This window comes from Paramormyrops kingsleyae, chromosome 3, assembly GCF_048594095.1.
Source record: "Paramormyrops kingsleyae isolate MSU_618 chromosome 3, PKINGS_0.4, whole genome shotgun sequence".
NCBI classification, from domain to species: domain Eukaryota; kingdom Metazoa; phylum Chordata; class Actinopteri; order Osteoglossiformes; family Mormyridae; genus Paramormyrops; species Paramormyrops kingsleyae.
In genome coordinates, this window is record NC_132799.1 from 15,084,128 (window position 1) to 15,102,253 (window position 18,126).

An 18,126-nucleotide genomic window follows, 5' to 3' on the forward strand; every position below is an offset into this window, starting at 1 on the left:
TTCACAGAACCAGCGCAGGACAATCTGTTCATCATAATCCCTGCAGAAGCAATGATGCAAAACAAAATCAACCACAAACTGCCCCCACTGCTATCCGGGGATCAAGAAGTACTGGAAACCAATTCAGACTAAATAAATAAACGGGAAAATAAAATGAAAATGATGTCATTGAGAAAAATAAATGATTAGAAGCATAACAGGCTTGATATTCAAGTACATAACTTAAATTTGCCTTCATGTGGAATTCCACTAAATAAAACAGCCCAGTGTTAAAAGCATATAGTTTTTCTGTGAAACATGGAGAGAAGGACTATGGAACAGGGGAACGTCACAATGCCCATATCCTTTCTGATCTATACACTCTGAAATTATATTTCAGATCGGAATTAGTGAGAAAACCCAGCAGAAAACACCAAATCACAAAAACAATACAAACGTAACCTAAATGAAAGAAAAAAAAAGTATATCCTCAGGGTAAACCCTATACCCTATACCCTATACCCTTCCTTAGTGCCATCATCTCTCACTCTGCCAATTCGCTCTTGCAAGCTGCACAGCTTAGCCTATTTATCCTTAACGAACCAATCAGCTCCAGCTGTACTCCATCAGCAGAGGTGTCTGTAGGGTTGGGGCCTACAGGTGATTTACGCAGTAACATAAGATTCATGCAAAACCATCTTACAGGTTCTCTATATATACCAGTATTTTTTTCCAAAAAACTTTTCTCATTATCAGTACTGCAGTCACCCCCTGGTATTTAAAAACCAGATCATTTTTGTCACAAGGTATTTTACCACTATAAGAACAGCTGTTGTGGCAGCAGGAAGCTAGATGATCAAAACAATATGGTCAGGGACAAAGTCTCCTCTACAGAATGCTCCTGTTTAAGTTCAGTGGCTCTTTTGGCTGCGGTCCATGGTTTGTCTTGGATGACCAACATTGTGTTTCATGTCACTCCAATGCCCGATCAGCACATGGTAATTAATGCCCGTTCTGGTAATGACTGGCATACCATTGCGCCGCTCACGCCTAATTGATTGCAGAGATTTATGTTCCATTATGCCGCTTTGCCTTTGAGCGCCACGGCGTAATTATTGGAGTGCGACCAAGGAACTCGTTCAGCATGTTTAACGATGCGCGAATGTGAGCGCGCGTGCGGATGAGCAGTGTGAGAGTCGTATCTTATCGGGGACGCCCTGGACTGGATTACTGCTGTGACGCTGAGCAAAGGCTGTTCTCGTGATTGCGACATGCGGGCTCATGTTTCGGTGGCGTCTGCGGACAGCCAGAAGAGCTTTCTTTGATATTCCATGCATGTGTTCCAAACCCTCTATCCCTCCCCCCCAGTCCTGCTCTGCACCAGATGGCATGCTCAAAGTCATTGGCTGGCCCTTTTTTTAAAGCTTGGTCACTTCCACGGGATGCGCAGAGACCCCGGACGAGGTCAGCGAGTGACCAGGAGTTTCCTACTCGTCACGGAAGCAGGGGCGGCCAGGAAATACCCAAGCGGTCGCCATTTTTAATTTTGCCACGGAACGGCTGCCATCGGCACCACAGACAGCCCCTATGTGGGGCTGTTCGTTAGCTTGCCGGCCTGGCTCCGTAGCAGGGCCCTCTGGACCGCATGGTGAGGAGACCCGGGGACGGAGATCCACGGTCCTGCTGGGAACCGGGTGCTGCATCCCTGGATATGTCAGCGTGGCACCAATAGAGCGAGCTCCCCATCTGTCATGCACACTGACTCACGGGCACGCGAGCACACGTGCCACTCACGGTGTACAGACCCACACGTGCCCTACTCTCACCGCACACACCCACCGCGCTTTTCTTGCTAAGAAAAAGCTATTCCGTTACCAGTTTAAACTGGAATTATTTTCGTTTTCCTGGCAATGTGCCCCACTGGGACAGCTGCAGGATGCAAACCAGTGTTAGGATACAGCCCAGTCCAAATGGATCCTCTCACGCAGCAGAGATGGTATCAAGGGCCCCATTGAGTTTATTCTATTTTAACTCCAATGTTTCTCACCCCAGAAACGCAGCCCAGTTCACACGGCTGATCCCTCAGCAAGATTTAGGGGCCACTGCTCATTTAGAATGTGAGTCAGCTTTTGTTTAATTTTTTTTATCCTGTTTAATTCCTCCAAAATCCATACTTCACGGGCTCTGTTTGCCAAACCCACGCACTCATGCACACGACCCCTCTTGGCTATTGCAACAAGATTGCAGAAAAAAAAACAGCTAAAAATCCAAAGGTAAAAACTCAAAACTCAGCATTCTATGTACTGCCAGCTTTACACTCCATACATTTCAGTCAGAACCAGAAGCTTTCTAATTAACCAATGGCCTTTCTGTATAGCTACCTCTTGAAGTATTTACCTATTCTCTTTTTCAGTACATTAAGTGCAGCAAGATTCTTCATTAACACAGTGTTTCTCAATGCAGTCCTTAGGGACCGTTGGACAGTCCACAGTTTTGTTACCTCCCAGCAACTCTGAACCAGACAATCAAGCAATCAAGACCACCAGACACCTGGTACAGGTGATTTGGGAGCTGGGAGGGAACAAGAATGTGCACTGTTTGGGGGTTCCAGGAAAAACACAACATCCCTTACAGTGGAGATAGCAGGCAGTCAAAGCATGCGTCTGTGTGCACGCACGCGTGAGCCGGTAGCATGTGGGAGTCTGTCGTCTGCAGCCTGATGTTTCACCGAATGCTAATTTGTGCAAATGAGAGATTAAGCTGCCAAGCAGTGATTCTAAATGAGTTCTGAATATCATGGTATTTAGAGTCACTCTCCTTGTAGAATCACATATAGAGCTGAACACCCTTCCACTGGGTAAATAAATTGATAATCTATAGTGCCTGATTCCAAAATTTATCAGGCCAGTTGCATGTTTGTTGCTGACATATTTACACCAGCAAATGGCAAAATATGATTAGCAACAAAGGCATTTTTTTCCTGTGGAATAATAAGTATTATTTTTGTGCATTTAAAAACCTGAACACATTCCCCTTGAATTGTCCCCAATGAGGTGAATCCACATGCTCTCGTATTTGTAATCAATTTTGCATTCTTTTTCCAAATGTCCCAAAGCTCAGGTGCATCCTTGGCAGTTCCTGCACCTGCCATTTGGACATTTGTCCGCTCCAGCCTTCGTGAGCATGAATTCCGGCTTGATCATGCAGAGGTGTAACCTGAGCTGGAAGGACAGCACGGCACATGAGATGCTCTCTGACTTTATTTACATACATGCAATGATGCTGATGTCATGCGGCTTTCCTGCCAGTTTTTCGTTGGCTTCTATTTAAAAGTGAAACCTTCCTGCCACTACACATGTCCCCATCTCTAATTACAAACTCAATCTAGTGCAATTAAAAGTGTTCTTTATTTCATGGGCATCTAAGTTGTCTATCCATTCAGTATCTTATCATGTCTTAAATGCTTCTGCCAACCCTCCCATTAGAGCAACAAAACGGCAACAAAACACATTTCAACAATAAGGGAAAACAACCGATGAAGTCTTTAGGCACGTTAACATCGGTGGCTGCCAAGAGAAGTGATAAGATCTAATCTTTGTCAAGATGCACTGAGACAGAATGATCCTCTAGCAAAGATGAAACTTCTGTTAAATATTCCTTCCTTGCTGTACCATTAAGCCATTAATGACAAAATAAGCAGATTGAAGCTGAAGCTTATTGTGAGGAGCAGCCCTTTCCTTTGGGCAAGTGTTGTTCTCTACCACAATGTAGCCCTGACAAGCATGACAATGTCGCTGAGACCAGTTTGTCATTCTAGAACCTTCCGAACTGCCTTTATGTTTTGTGTCTGATCTTTATTTAGTAGGGAGTTTAATTCCAAGGACACGGCGTGAGCCACGCCGTTTGATTTTGCTTTCCCTTTGCTGCTCTTCTCCTCCTGAAAGGTAGCGACTTGACAACATAATACTGTGGCTTGAACCAGCACAGGGAATAGACGTTTTTGTGTTTCCATGACCGATATAATTTAGCTCCTAATATGAACAAGCCTGCAGAGCCGGCTGGCTGATAGAGAGCCGAGACTTTAACCTCGTTACCTGACAATCGCTCCGTTTCACCGGGATGGGAGAAAGAGTGTTAATTAATTACCTGTGAAGCGCCGAGACAGAAGGTGTTCTGTTGATACAGTTGTTCTTCTGCCTGCTCTGCCTGGGACATAACCGTCATTATATCACAGCCCAAGCAGCGATAAAGACTATTCTTGCTGCTCTTCTCTCCGAGATGGTCACAGATTGCGACTCCTGGGGAATTACCCTGGGCCTTCAACCTCGAAGGCGATTCACTTCAAAACCTGTGTGTATACACATAACATCTCATAATCACAGAGTAACTCAAACACCAAAGATTTAATTTCAGGCTCTGGTGTGTAAACATGGGAGAAAGGCCGTTAAAATATTAATCACCCCGGGGTTGTAAGGCCAATTACAGTGTTTAAGGGAAAGAATATCAATTCAGGGGTGTGAGCGGAATGAAATTGAAAACAGAAAAGGCAATTAACCTTGGCAGAACATGCACAGGACTGCAGCCTGCGTCATTCTCAGGGCTCTGACAGCTTCTAGCTGGCATGCAAAGAATCTGTAGGTTCCTTCCCTCCCTCAGACGCAGTGTACTGAGCCAACCACCTTAAATATCCTCTTACGGCATCACTGCCGAGCCCCGCTGTGTACATTAACCAGACCGGAAGGAGCCCGACTGAAAACAAATACTTGTGCCAAGACCAGACAAAGAGATCAGAGCCAAGACTGGATCGAAACATAATTTTGTTTTTTTTTTCCCCAGGCGAGAATAAGAGATGATGTACATTCCTTACACACACAGCTTATTGTTACACCGTAACTCCTGTTGACTGAGGGTTACCATACGTCCGAGTTTCCCCGACGCGTCATCTTTTTGGGTCCTTCTCCGGGCCTCCAGGTAGTTTGACAAAAATCGGGGCTTTATCCAGGATTAGCTCTGTAACCCGTATGACTCGGTCTTTCAAGTTACAGTGGAAAGTAACTGGGAAAGGCACCAATTTTCAATGAACAGCAGCCACTCAGTATCGTCACAGCATCTGAAAGGCTCGTGCACGTGTTTTCTTTAAAAATTAAACGATTTGCGCATCACTGCGTGTCACCCTGCTCATGAGTGACGTCAGTTGGCACTTTGACACTTATTTTTGAATTCGTCTGAACAGTAGCTTGCGTTTAGCGAACTTTTTCGCAAAATGTTTTTATTAATATGATTTATAAAATCAAGATGTTTTTTTTTGTTTGTTACAGTGAATGTTCGTAAAATTGGGGTTCATCTGTGTTTTGTTGACAAACATTCAAAAATGAACATTTCCTAACTAAAACGTATTTTATTGTATTTTGTTTTTTAAGTTAAAATACAATTTTTCTTAGTTTTTATGATAAATTGCTAGTATTTTATGGCTGTGACTGTTTGTATGGCAAAGGCAGAAGCCATTTCAATTTCTTTTACATTTGTGACATTTTGTGAGCGACAGAGCTTACAGAATTCCTTAGACTCTCTTTACTATTCTGTAGCTCCTTGTAATTGTCCTACCTTCACACGTAGGTGAACAGGACCTGCTACATGCACAGTTCATTAGGTAATGCTCCCGTCCAGCATCGAATGGTCACCTCTGACCCCACCCAGAACGACGCCCACTAACGCAAGCCTTCCCAGCCCCAGACACTCCTTCCCGCTCACGTCCGCGCGCCATGACTAGTGGCAACTGTTCAGCTCCTGTAATTACAGGACTTCAAATGAAACAAAACGACTGGATCCCATATCATTTAACAGGCCGTTCCGCCCTTCTGTTATATTAGTGATACACAATTGATGAACTTCCTTGTTTTACCAATAGTTCATAGTTCTGCTGACTATAGAAGGGGCCAGTCCAAATCTCAATGACTCACTCACCTCCTGATCAGTAATGCATAATAACATAATGGTTGTATGGGTAATACTATAATAATATTAAGCTCTTTTATAGGACTTTAACCTTCGCCCTGTCTGAGCTTTCTGTACGCATCTCTTATGTTAGACGTGCTGGGACCAACCCGTGTCTTAAATCAGCCATAAAATTTTTTATCATCTAATTTGTTTCTTACCTCTTGGTTACCTTGCTAGGCTACGTTATCCATGAAAATATTGGTTTTAATATTTTTGGTGTGGCTTTCTGGACCTTTCTTTTGACAGCATACGTCTCATTTTCAAAAAAAAAAAAAATGGTAAAATAGACCTCAAGAGAATTACCGTATATAAATAAACTGAATTGGTTTTATCTTTCCTTACATGTCTGGGCATGCTTTGCCTAGTGAATTTTGTTTTATGTATTAATTTTTTAAAATAGATACTCCTGATACAGTACACAAATTTATGTGGTGCTTTTATGCATTTAAAACTTAAAAAGGGGTCGGCATCGACCCCAACACCAGAGCTGTTATAATGTTGACCAGAGCATTTATAATTTAGTGATTTTTTTTTTTGTTTAAATAGAGGTTCCTGACAAAGTCAAAAAGACTTGATGCAGTAAACAAATTTATGTGGAGCTTTTGTGCATTTAAAACTTAAAAACAGGTCGGTGCCGACCACAACACCACAGAAAGGTTAAAGTGAATAATGCCATCACATGAATTACATGTGCGTTCCAAGTGGCTAAATGCAAAGAGTAACCTTGTGTAAAGAATCTGATTCCTCCAGGAGGAACTAAGTATACAACTGAGTATATAACTGAGTATATAACTGAGTAAGACACTTTACCTAAAGAAAACATGCATGAAGACATATATGTGTAAACATGGATAGTGCAGCATCATCCCTCCAGGTCTGAATCCCCCCCCCAGGTTATCCAGGTGCCCCCTGCAGTCCAATAACATGCAGTTTGGTGAAATGGTGTCTTTGAATTGCCCATCGTGTGTGTGTGAGTGTGAGTCCTCAAATAAACATGGTCCCTTCTGCCTTGCGGCTATGGATAGATATATAAATGTATGAAATTACAAAATGATATGTCTCTTGTGTAAAACATTAGGCCACGCAACCCAATAAGAAGACATAAAGCCATCAATCCCCCTCATTGCCCTTACGGTCTACCCTCCTCGGTCCTAATGCCCTCCTCCCCTCTCCCCTGCAGGCTTCGGGATGACCACTCCGGTGACGGTGGCAGGCAAGGTGTTCCTCATCTTCTACGGCCTGCTGGGCTGCGCCGCCACCATCCTGTTCTTTAACCTCTTCCTGGAGCGCATCATCACGCTGCTGGCTGTGGTGATGAAGGCGGTGCGCGAGCGGAGGCTGCGTCACGGAGGCCTTCTGCCCCCAGGGCTGCGGCACGACTTCACTCACGGCTACTTGCCGGGCTGGAGGCCCTCTGTCTACCACGTGATGCTGATCCTGGGCCTGGGCGCTGCTGTGCTGTCCTGCTGTGCCTCAGCAATGTATACGCCCGTGGAAGGCTGGGCCTACCTGGACTCACTCTACTACTGCTTTGTCACCTTCAGCACCATCGGATTTGGTGACCTGGTCAGCAGCCAGCGGGAAGCCTACCAGCACCAGAGCCTGTACCGGCTGGCCAACTTCCTGTTTATCCTGTCCGGCGTCTGCTGCATCTACTCGCTCTTCAATGTCATCTCCATTGTGATCAAGCAGGTGCTGAACTGGATGATCCAGCGCATGGGCTGCCTCTGCTGCCAGCGATGCAAAAAGAACGGGGCTTTCCTGGGCCGCCGCAACGCCATCCGGCCCGGTTCTCGCATCCGGCGCGGACGCTTCGCCCGGCCGGCCAACTCCGATGGCCCCTGTGACAGTGACACGGAAGGGCGGCGCCTCTCTGGCGAGATGATCTCCATGCATGACCTGACCGCCTCCAACAGAGTGTCGCTGGCCATCATGCAGAAGCAGCTCTCGGAATCGGCCAACGGCTTCCCCAGGACCGTGTGCGGAAGCTCGCGGCAAAATGGCTTCTCTGGGGGAGTTGGGGCCCTGGGCATTATGAACAATCGGCTGGCGGAGACTAGCAACACCAGGTAGAGGCAAGAGGCAGCCAAGGGTGGTGGGTGGGGGGAGGGGGTGTTGAATGGAGAAAGAACTTTGTACCTGGACAGAGGGAGGAAAATTAAAAGGATGGGTCAGGACAGACATATGGGCCAACGTAGCTGCTCTAAGGTTCCCAAACTTCCAATGGGTCTCTGAAAAAAGGGTTCCATGGACATGTGATATCAGAATATTACTCTGGACATGATTATATTTGTGATTATTTATACTAATACTACACAGAGTTGCTACATTCTGAGTACTTTAGTACTATTAGCATTTGATAAATTTTGCTTATACTCAACATTTGGAACTAAGTTTGCTTAGTAATAGGAAGTTCAATTTGGAAGCCATTATTAGATTTGGTTACATATTAGCATTTTTCAGTAAACTGTATGTTTAAACCTTCAAAATACCATCAGTTTTGCAAAGCTATTCATCCCAAGGGGATGGATAAAGTATCACTATTCTATTCTATTCTATTCTATATAGCACATTGTATTTTTCAACTATGCATCTTAAGCACTTCTGGAGGATGGTCATTGATCAAAGTTTGTTTAAAGACGGTATTGTGGGGAAATGTAAAATCAATTATTATGTATTTTTTAAATGAGACAAATACTGTTTTCACCCATTGACACAAAAAAACCCGAACAACCTCCTTCTTACTGAATGTTATAAATGAATAACGGTCCCGGGAGAGAGCCTTGCGGCACCTCTACAGAGCGCTGACTTACGAGCACCTGCATGCTGTGTCAGCATTCCTGAAGCATGTCACCAAGTGTTTTCCCCAGTATAGAGGCAGCCTTTGATCACACTTCATTGTAATTAAGGTCTGAAATGAAAGCTCCTTCAGTTTTGCCTGTTTTTGCTGCATAATTTCTGCTACTTGGGCTTTTATCATTCATTTGATTCATTTTGGAAGTAGAAGCTAAGAGTCCTTTGAGGTCTAGTTCTGAAATTACAGTTTAATAGCATGTCTCTTCTTTGTTTGGTTATCTCGGGTTATGTATTAATCCTACCAAATTTGTTGTACTGCTTTTAATCTCTAAATTAGTCAATGCTAACTCAGATTGGGTCTGTGCTCAGGACAAGCACTTTTGTCCAATTGGCAATGCTGTTTCTAGCTAATTATTATTTTTGCAAAAGCTATCTATTCTGAAAGGAAATCCTGCCCGCTCCTCGTCATGTGTCTTTCCCTATAATTCCACCTTTGCAAAAAATATGAACTATAGTGTTACAATGATAGTACAATTCTGCTTGGAATTGCAGTTTCATGGCCTGCTTCCCAAGCTCTGCAGGCTTTCAACCACTTTGAACCATATGGAAGTGCAGACAAAATTCGACCAAAAATAACATGCCCCTCAATGAAAGAGGAAACCTGAGAGGTCAAATTAGGGTCCCTGGAAAGTAAGAACGGGACCCTTAATATCTGAGACCATGGATCCCAGATGGTGCAGCTTTGAGGTACAGGTTCCCAGTTGCCCAGTTCTCCAGATGCCGCCCAAGAACTTAATTAAAACAACCGATGAAAAAACCTCATGAATGTCTCATCTGACCACAGAAGCGTGTGAATTAATACCATTAATGGTGCCACTGTTCTGCAGGAAAACGAGGTTTAAGGGAAGGGATTAATGGCTGCATGCACCGTTAGTTTGTGAGGTGAAAGCAGAGAGATTAGGAGCAGCAATCAAGCGGGTATGCTGAACGTGGATAACGATTCATTTAGGAGGGAAGAAACAGGAGTGAAGAGTCTGCACACTAATATTGCAGACGCAAATTCATACTCGTGTAATTCTTTTAATACATATGGTTATACTGAGGTTAATACTGAGTAAAAAACATTTTTTTCCCTGTGTTGGATACTAAAAGCCTAATGTTAGCTGGTGCTGCTTGTCCATGATCCCGTGAGTAATCTCTGCCCGTCGTTTCAGGACGTGATGGGACATCTCACATGGCCGAAGCTGAATCGCCTTCACGGACGTAGAGAGACAGAGAGAGAGGGGGAGAGGCAGTTTGACTTCTTCATTGGATGACCTTGATGTTGCTGTGTTTTTTTTTTTTTTGGTGGGGGGAGTGGCAGTGTCAAACGGAGCATGATGGGGAGGGGGGGGGGTGGTGACAGAGTGGAGAGACTGAACGCAGCAGCGGAAGAGAGAGAAAGGAAAACAGATGGAGAGTGCTACGGAAGACTAGGAGAACTAGAGGGCCTTGTGGCAGGACCCAGGCACTGGCGGGGGGGGGGGGGGGGCAGGCAGGCAGGCTGTATGACTGCAGGGCTTTTCTGGAGACGGAGCTCCTCTGCAGGCCAGCAAGGCAGCCGGATGAGGCTCCATTAGCATAGAACTCCTGACGTCCATAGCTGAGCAGCCGAGATGCGAATCTCGCCTGCCCCCATCGCCCTGGTTCGCTTGCACCCCTGCAGACCTCACCATTACGCATTTAGTGTAAGTCGCTCTGCTGCTTTCGGAGTTACCAACCCCAACCATTGTATATAACCACCCCCCTCCTCCCTTGGTGTACATACACATCAGTTATCCTTATCGGTGCACCTCAACTAGACGATTAGCATCTAAAGTTAGGTTTCACTTTATATATTTAGAGCAGATATCCCAGACTTGTTGTATTCTGCACTGGTTAGAATAAAAGAAGAAAAAAAACCTCAGGTAGACAAAAAAAAAAATCAGGCTCAATATAGTTTCCTGCATGCAGTGATTGTAAAGCCATACAACACATATATATGTATATAGCAGAACATAAATATATTTTTATAAATTTGTGGGCAATTTAAATGCATAATGATGCCCATTATATGTACAGACAGAGAAAACCTGATGAGACTATGAACAGGATGAGCACTGTATCAATGGTCAGTCAGTAACAAGTAAGACAGCTTTCCTGTCTACAGACAGCTTTCCTGTAACTGACCAATGCAGCAAATCGGGAAAGGCACTGCTTACTGATGTTACTCGTGCAATGACTGGAGCTTAACTAACCAGCTAAATGTCCTGGCCCGACCTATATTAATATATGTTCAGTGTATTCTGGCTCAGTTAAGGCTCCTAGCCATTCTCTAGCAAAGCCTGCCTACCTCCCTCCTCACCAGGTATCACTAAGTGCTCTGATTTCTCATGTCTCTAACTGAAATGGAGTAATCGGCTTGTTCATAACCCCGCCCCACCCCTGCCTTAACCCCGCTAATGGTCTTGCTGTGTTGCTCAGTCGCAGTCCTAGTTCTCCATAACCCCTCGGTGTGGAGGGAACGAAAAAAAGCACGAGCGAAGCGGAACACGTGTCACGTGTACATGAGCATGCAGGCGTGTCATTGCGACGCCGCAACGACGAGGCGCCGAAGACCGCGTGCATGGACGTCTGAGGGGACGCCACAGCACCAGACAGACGCTGGCCTTCAGTTACAGCTGGAAAAGCACACTGGAGGAGAACGCTTTGGTCGCTTTTTTTTTAGTGACCGGTCGATGCATTACACTTGTACAATTTTAAAAAGAACTGAAAGACTTTTTTATAAACCTTCTGCATGCATGGCTTGATCTTCAGCTGCCTTACATTTTCTTTGCAAATACATATATAAATATATACATATAAAGAAATTGTGCAAAATATGAAATAGGGTTTATAGATAGTTTTATTCTGTACAGTAATATCCTTTTGCATTTTGCAAAATCTATCTCCATTGATTACAATGGATGTTATTGTCCTGAATTCCTCTGTATCCTCAGCTCTGGCAGTGAGGAGGGTTAGGAACGTGTTTGTCTTTGTATGAGTGCATCTGAGAGGTGATGTCATTTCCTCTTCCTCTCACTACGTCTTTTCTCACACAATGCAGCAATATAAAAGCCAACTGTGTTCCAATTAAAGTTATGTAACCAATGTATATACTGTTTTGAGTATATGATATTGTTGTGAACACGTTTGACTGGTTTGACTGGTGTGTAACGAACTGTCATCTTTATTAGAACGGATTTTCAGCGGATGCCGTGATTGGCAGCTGTCAAAGCCACTAGCTCCCAGTAAGCATTTAATAAGCCAATCACATGTAGAGTAGCTGTATACCAGTCATTATTGCATCACCACATTGTTACATGTAGTCAATTACATGAAGCTTTTTACCAAAGCGTTTTACACTGATTTTTATATTCTAGTCCTTCACTGGAGCAGCAGGACTTTGCCACTATCCTACCTGATGCCTGGAAGAAAGGATTAGTACCGAGACTCAATGGAGATGTTTTTCATTCTGGATGCTTTTTCGGTCACCCAAAAATATTTTGAGTTTTCTTGTGGACAGGATACAGTCCTGTTACAGTTTTGAGGCTGCATACATCTGCAGTTTCACTAGTAGTTTGATTTTAATCTGAATTTAAGTTCTGAAATTCACCTACAGTACAACATTAGAATACAAAGGTGTACGTTAAATGATTTTACTGGGTCACAAATAGCTTGATGTGCAAGTAACTCTTAGTTTTCCATTGGAAAGGTTACCTATAAGTTGAAGCTGCTGTTTAATAGTAAACAAATTGCTTTCCGCAGTTATTCTAAACAGGCAAAAAGCTTAAGAGTCAAATCTGTTGATCTGGATGATTATAAATGACTGTTTGTTAAGGGGTTTGCCTTTACATCAATCCATGGAGATTATACCTGGCCATACGTTTATGGGCTGCTTAAAATTTCCTGCATGTTATTTGGGGAAAAAGAGAGTTAAAGTACTATATAAGCTCATTACAGCTCTGAAATTAGCTGCAAATGCATAAACATTGTTATGATGATAACAAATGTTTTTTTTTTTTTTGCTTGGTGCCCTTCAAATTTTATCTGAACAGTTGGAGGTGTCTGAAAAACAGCAGAAAGTACTTTGAAAAGTGATGCTCAATTTGTTTTTCCTTTTGTAAAAAATAATAATAAAAAAACCACCATTATGAAAAGCACTTCACTTTCTATCGTTTGCTCCAAGGTACCGTTGAGCACAAACAGAGGATTGTCAGAAGACTCAGAAGCCCGTCCAAAGATTACGTTTCTAGGGTTCAGCTTTAATCCGTTTCCGGTCAGTGGTTCCTCTTCCCAGCCCCTCCCCCGCTATGACATCACCTCTCGGCATGGCATGACAGCAACTCATTTTGCCTGCGTCGTGTTGTATCATTGATTTAATGAATGCAAACTGATTCTGGTTGCAAGTTGCACATTTATACCAATGATTGTACTTTTATATTTATGTGATTTAAACTGAAACAAAGAAATTAACCACTGAAAAATAAATTTATTCTAAGCAAAAAATTTACCCAGCCTGATTTTTATGGGGGTGTTGCTGGTGGCTCTGGAGTAAACAGCTGTTCTTGCTGCTGTTTATGTTAACAAAGGAACCACATGAGAAGATATAACCACGTATCTCTCTTTTATAAACCATCCTCACTTTGACGTGTCCAACGTCTCATTCCTCACGCAATTTGATGATACTTCAAACTGAATGTGGTCACCACACAAACAGGCCTCTTTTTCAAAGTGCCATTTTGCCTTTAAATGTCACCAAGGACAGTTATGATGTAACAATGGGTTTTTCCAAAACATCCCAGTTGCCAGTGGTGACTAGTGTGCGTGTGTATGTATTTTCATGGTTACCATGGGCTTTGGTGAGCCTGCAGTGGTCCTCTGAGTCACAGATGATGCTCATTGTGAAGGAAAGCCCAATATCCCTGTGTTACTTGACTGATCAGACCAAATTGTTTTTCTGTCTGAGCCCTGGTGGGTGTCACAGGGAATCCTGCAGCTTCCTCTCTGCTGTCTGGAGTTGATCGAGAGTAGGCGCAACACATTGTGGAAAGGCCATCGCTGGATCTTTCTCGACAAATAATATCTATGGGGTCAATCACAAAAACATGGCTTTATAAGTGTATGAGACAGCATGATGAATTTTCATGGCCTTCAATTCATTTTTAGGGGAAATAATTAAATTTAAGAAAAATGTACATTGAATTGGTCAATGATGTATACAATTAGATTTCAAGATCCACTGGAAAGTGACAGTGTGCCATGTAAGGCTTATTAGGTGGGTACTGCTCGGCCGTGGCTGGTCATGTGACCTCATGCCCCTTGTTGCATTATCTCAGTCATGAGTGAGCATCCTGATGGCACTCAAGGCAGAAAGCCCAACATAATCACCACCAAAGCAATTACAAGTGAAACTGTGAAATCTGCCTCGAACTACAGGCCAAATTATTGTCTACTAAGCTCCCACGAGTTTTGAGAAATCACCCAGAATGTTAAACTTTGCGCATATAGAAATGCTCTGCCCTTCATTCCACCCCTTCAGAGTATACTTTTCCCCACGACTTGCTCAGCACAAACCTCCAACTCCCTGACAATCAGAAAGTAGCAGTAATGCACCATAAGACAGGACGCCCCCTCTCTCATCCTCTGAATATCAAACTCTGAAACCAGAGTCCGGACTTCTCCAGCTTGCCGGAGAAGCTCATAAGGACTCACAGGTCCATTCTGATCAATTCACAGCGTGCTATCTTCACATGAACATCACCATTCCTTGTCTCGACATGGCGTGTGTGTCTATGCATGTGTCTGAGTGACCTTGTTTATAAATATAGTAACTATGTCATTATTATTAATGGGAAACAAGGGATAAATGAAAACAACATTAACATCTGTTATGCCTCTCACTGTCACACACACAGACACACACATATACAGATGAGAGACAGTGTGAGTCATGGTCTGGTATATATTAGACAGTAACATAACATTTGTTACTTGTAGTTCTCATGTTGAATGCAGAAGAAATGGGCAGAGATCTGAGTGACTTTGACAAGGACCAAATCATTATGGCCAGAAGACTGGGTCACAGCATCTCTGAGGATGGAAAACCACAACCCACTTACAGGGCGGCAGCCAAGACTCACCGATGCAAGATATGAATGTAGGCTATTCTTATCCTGTGTGGTACAAACCAATAAAAGGGCTACTGTGCCACAAATTACAGATAATTTTAAGGATTGTCACCAGAGTAATGTGTCATGACACACAATGCACTGTGCCTTGCTGCATATGGAGCTGCATAGCCGAAGGCCAGTCAGAGGGGTCCCTGCTGCCTCCTGTCCACCATCGAAAGTGCCTACAATGGGCACGAGAGCATCAGAACTGGAACTGGCACAGTGGAAGAAAGTCACCTGGTTCAATGACTCCTGTTTTCTGTCGCATCACGTATACGGCCGGGTACATGTCAAGCCAGTCCACTGCTCCACAGTCCCATACGCAGCAGGACTCAATGTACTTTGTGTCGTGACACATTCTTCCCATGACCATCATTAAAATTATCTGCGATTTGTGCCACAGTAGCCCTTCTGTTGGATCGTACCAAATGGAGTAGCCTTTACTCATCTCGCATGGATAAGTCTTGGCCACCCAACACCATCAGTGGACTGTGGTTTTTCCCTCCTCAGACCACGGTCGGTAGGGACTCACCACGGCCGACCATGAGCACCCCACAAACCTTGCAGTTTCTGAAATGGTATGACCCAGTCGTCTGGCTATAACAATTTGGCTCTTATCGAAGTCACTTAGGTCTTTATCCCTGCCAATTTCTTCTATATCCCAGACCTTCACATGCACTGTTTTTACAAGATAGTCAATCTTATTTATGTCACTTGGGCGTGGTCATAATGTAATGGCTCATCAGTGAACATATACTCAACTAGAGGTTACACACACACACACACACACAAACACACATGCACAAGACCAGTTCGTATGGGCAGAAAGAAACCATCCGGAAGTTCATTCTGATTCGGCAGGAAAAGCACGAATTCTCCTACAATGATGGCACGTCTGAGAGGACGTTAAATTGCTGCTAAAATGACATTTATTGTCAATCACATGCTGCACTGTGGAGACAACAAGCTGTTGAACATTAGCCCCAGTCGACACTCATCAAAGGCAGAATAGCATCTCCCACGCTCAGAAGCACAGAATAGCTGAAGAAGCCTACAGCCATTTTTGGCCAACGATTCAGACTCTCATCAACATTTCTTGACAAGTTTGACAGCACAGGGATGCACTGGAAGGCAGGGACTTGCTTAACCAAAACTGTTGTTCAGGACAAGTCTCAGCCACAAACCCGAGCTTGCTGCCACATATAAATTTCCATTCCATTGATTCGAAGCGCCATGAATTAAAATGGTATAAGTAATCATCTGCTAACAATGACTCTGTGATAGTAGCTTCACAGCCCATCCACACAGAGCAACCTGATGCACATGCGTTGGTCACCTGTACCACCATTTACAGATAAGCGCTGACCATAATAGTGATGGTCCAGGCCAGGAGGCTTCGCGTCTCCCATCACTGCTCACCTCCTACAAATTTCAACCAGGCTGAAAAAAAATACGGAAAAATAAAGCAAGCAGTACATTCTAGATGATCCAGAAAGGCCTCTAGGATGCAACAAAACACAAGCAATAATAGAGATTTAACTAATACTGATATCAGGACCACTGTATGGTGGAGAATTATAAATTTTTTAATTTGACTGAAAAATGACAAAAGGTTGTAGAACCGGTGGAGGATACCGTCATCAGCGGAGGATACCGTCATCAGCGGAGGATACCGTCATCAGCGGAGGATACCGTCATCAGTGGATGATACCGTCATCAGTGGAGGATAACGTCATCAGTGGAGGATACCGTCATCAGTGGAGGATAACGTCATCAGTGGAGGATACCGTCATCAGTGGAGGATACCGTCATCCATTTCTATTGAAGTTCTCCTTATTGTCTACTTACATACTACAAATAGGACTATTATTGGAAACATGAATGTTCCCTTGGTTTCTTTGGTGAATCGTAACCAAGGCATGATACAATTATGTTCTTCATCCCCACAACAGAGACATGGTCATGTGACCCTGTCAGAAGTTTTGAAGCTTTAATGCTTCCCAGCTTCATCGACTAAATTTTTGTATCCTCAGAGCTACCGTCCTCTGTACGGTGCCATTATTATGACATGTAGACTGCATCAGGCTCATTTCTGTTTAAGAAAAAGGTAAATGTAGGGCCTTCTGCTGTCACAGTGGTCTCGGGTTTCTTTTCTGCTCTCCTGACAAACTTTGGAGACACTGTTCTTTCGTACATTTGTGGCTATTCATTTGACAGATTGTGGCCACGTTCTGGAAAGTTCCGTTGCACAGGCACATTCTCATGTCAAGATGTTTCTTTGTGTTCCTTTGTGATAGCATAGAGGACGAGTGGTGATTTCGGCCAACATTAATGGGCTTTCAGCCGAACTTCCTCTGTCTAGGATTTTAATGACTATGGGGGCCTGTGCTGGATATGTAACCCACCTACTGTCTGAGTGAGGGCTTCTTCGATGTTTCATTAATAATTGAAAACTTACATTTTATAAAATTGCTATCTTTCATAACATTGTTACAAAGAAAATGCATAGTGCAAATATGTGTGCTTCTCCTAGAGCATGCACCTAATCGCTGTTGTGTCCACCATTTGCCGAACAAGCAGGATGGGGAGAATGATCAGTCAAAACCGGCAGACATCCAAAGGACGGGGTTAATTTCGGGCAGACAGGCAACACGGGGTACACACGTTAATGACAGATCTGACGATACGGACTCAGACACGGACTTAAATACACAACACTAAGGGACGGAAATGCAAAACAACTGAGAACAATCAGGAATTCACATGAGGTAACCAGGGGGGCGTGTCACACATGAGGATCGTACGAGCAGGTCATGACAATCCCCTTTCTGTCGTTACATTTTTGTAACTTTTTATTACTGTGATTATGAACTGTTCTGGGAAATCTAGGCTTGGTCTAAAAGCTCCTTATTGCCTAACAGTATGTCAAATGTAGATGCTCGTGTGTAGCTGGACTTTCCTGTCTGATTTATGCAAATATCAAGATGGCAGCCATGCCCAAGGGGTAGCTCTGGGGCAGAAATTTTGACAATCCCCAGAGGAATAAGTCGAACATGATTTCTGCTGGGAAAATATTTGTGACAATGTGGCTATCAAGGCTAATGTCATCCACCACCGTGAAAGG

General features: G+C 43.7%; 1 protein-coding gene across 2 annotated transcripts in view; it reads left to right on the plus strand.

The window, feature by feature from the left end:
* kcnk12 (potassium channel, subfamily K, member 12) overlaps positions 1-13,303 on the plus strand; it is a 28,943-nt gene extending 15,640 nt beyond the window's left edge. The window contains exons 2-3 of one of the 2 annotated variants that reach the window (XM_023804304.2): positions 7,157-8,045; positions 9,987-13,303. In XM_023804304.2, coding sequence (XP_023660072.1) covers positions 7,157-8,045; positions 9,987-9,993 — 896 coding nt within the window. In that variant the 3' untranslated portion in view covers positions 9,994-13,303. Of the gene's footprint in view, positions 1-7,156; positions 8,057-9,986 lie in introns of those variants that run through there. The other variant, XM_023804305.2, reaches the window with a different exon arrangement.
* The last annotated feature ends 4,823 nt before the right edge of the window (positions 13,304-18,126 follow it).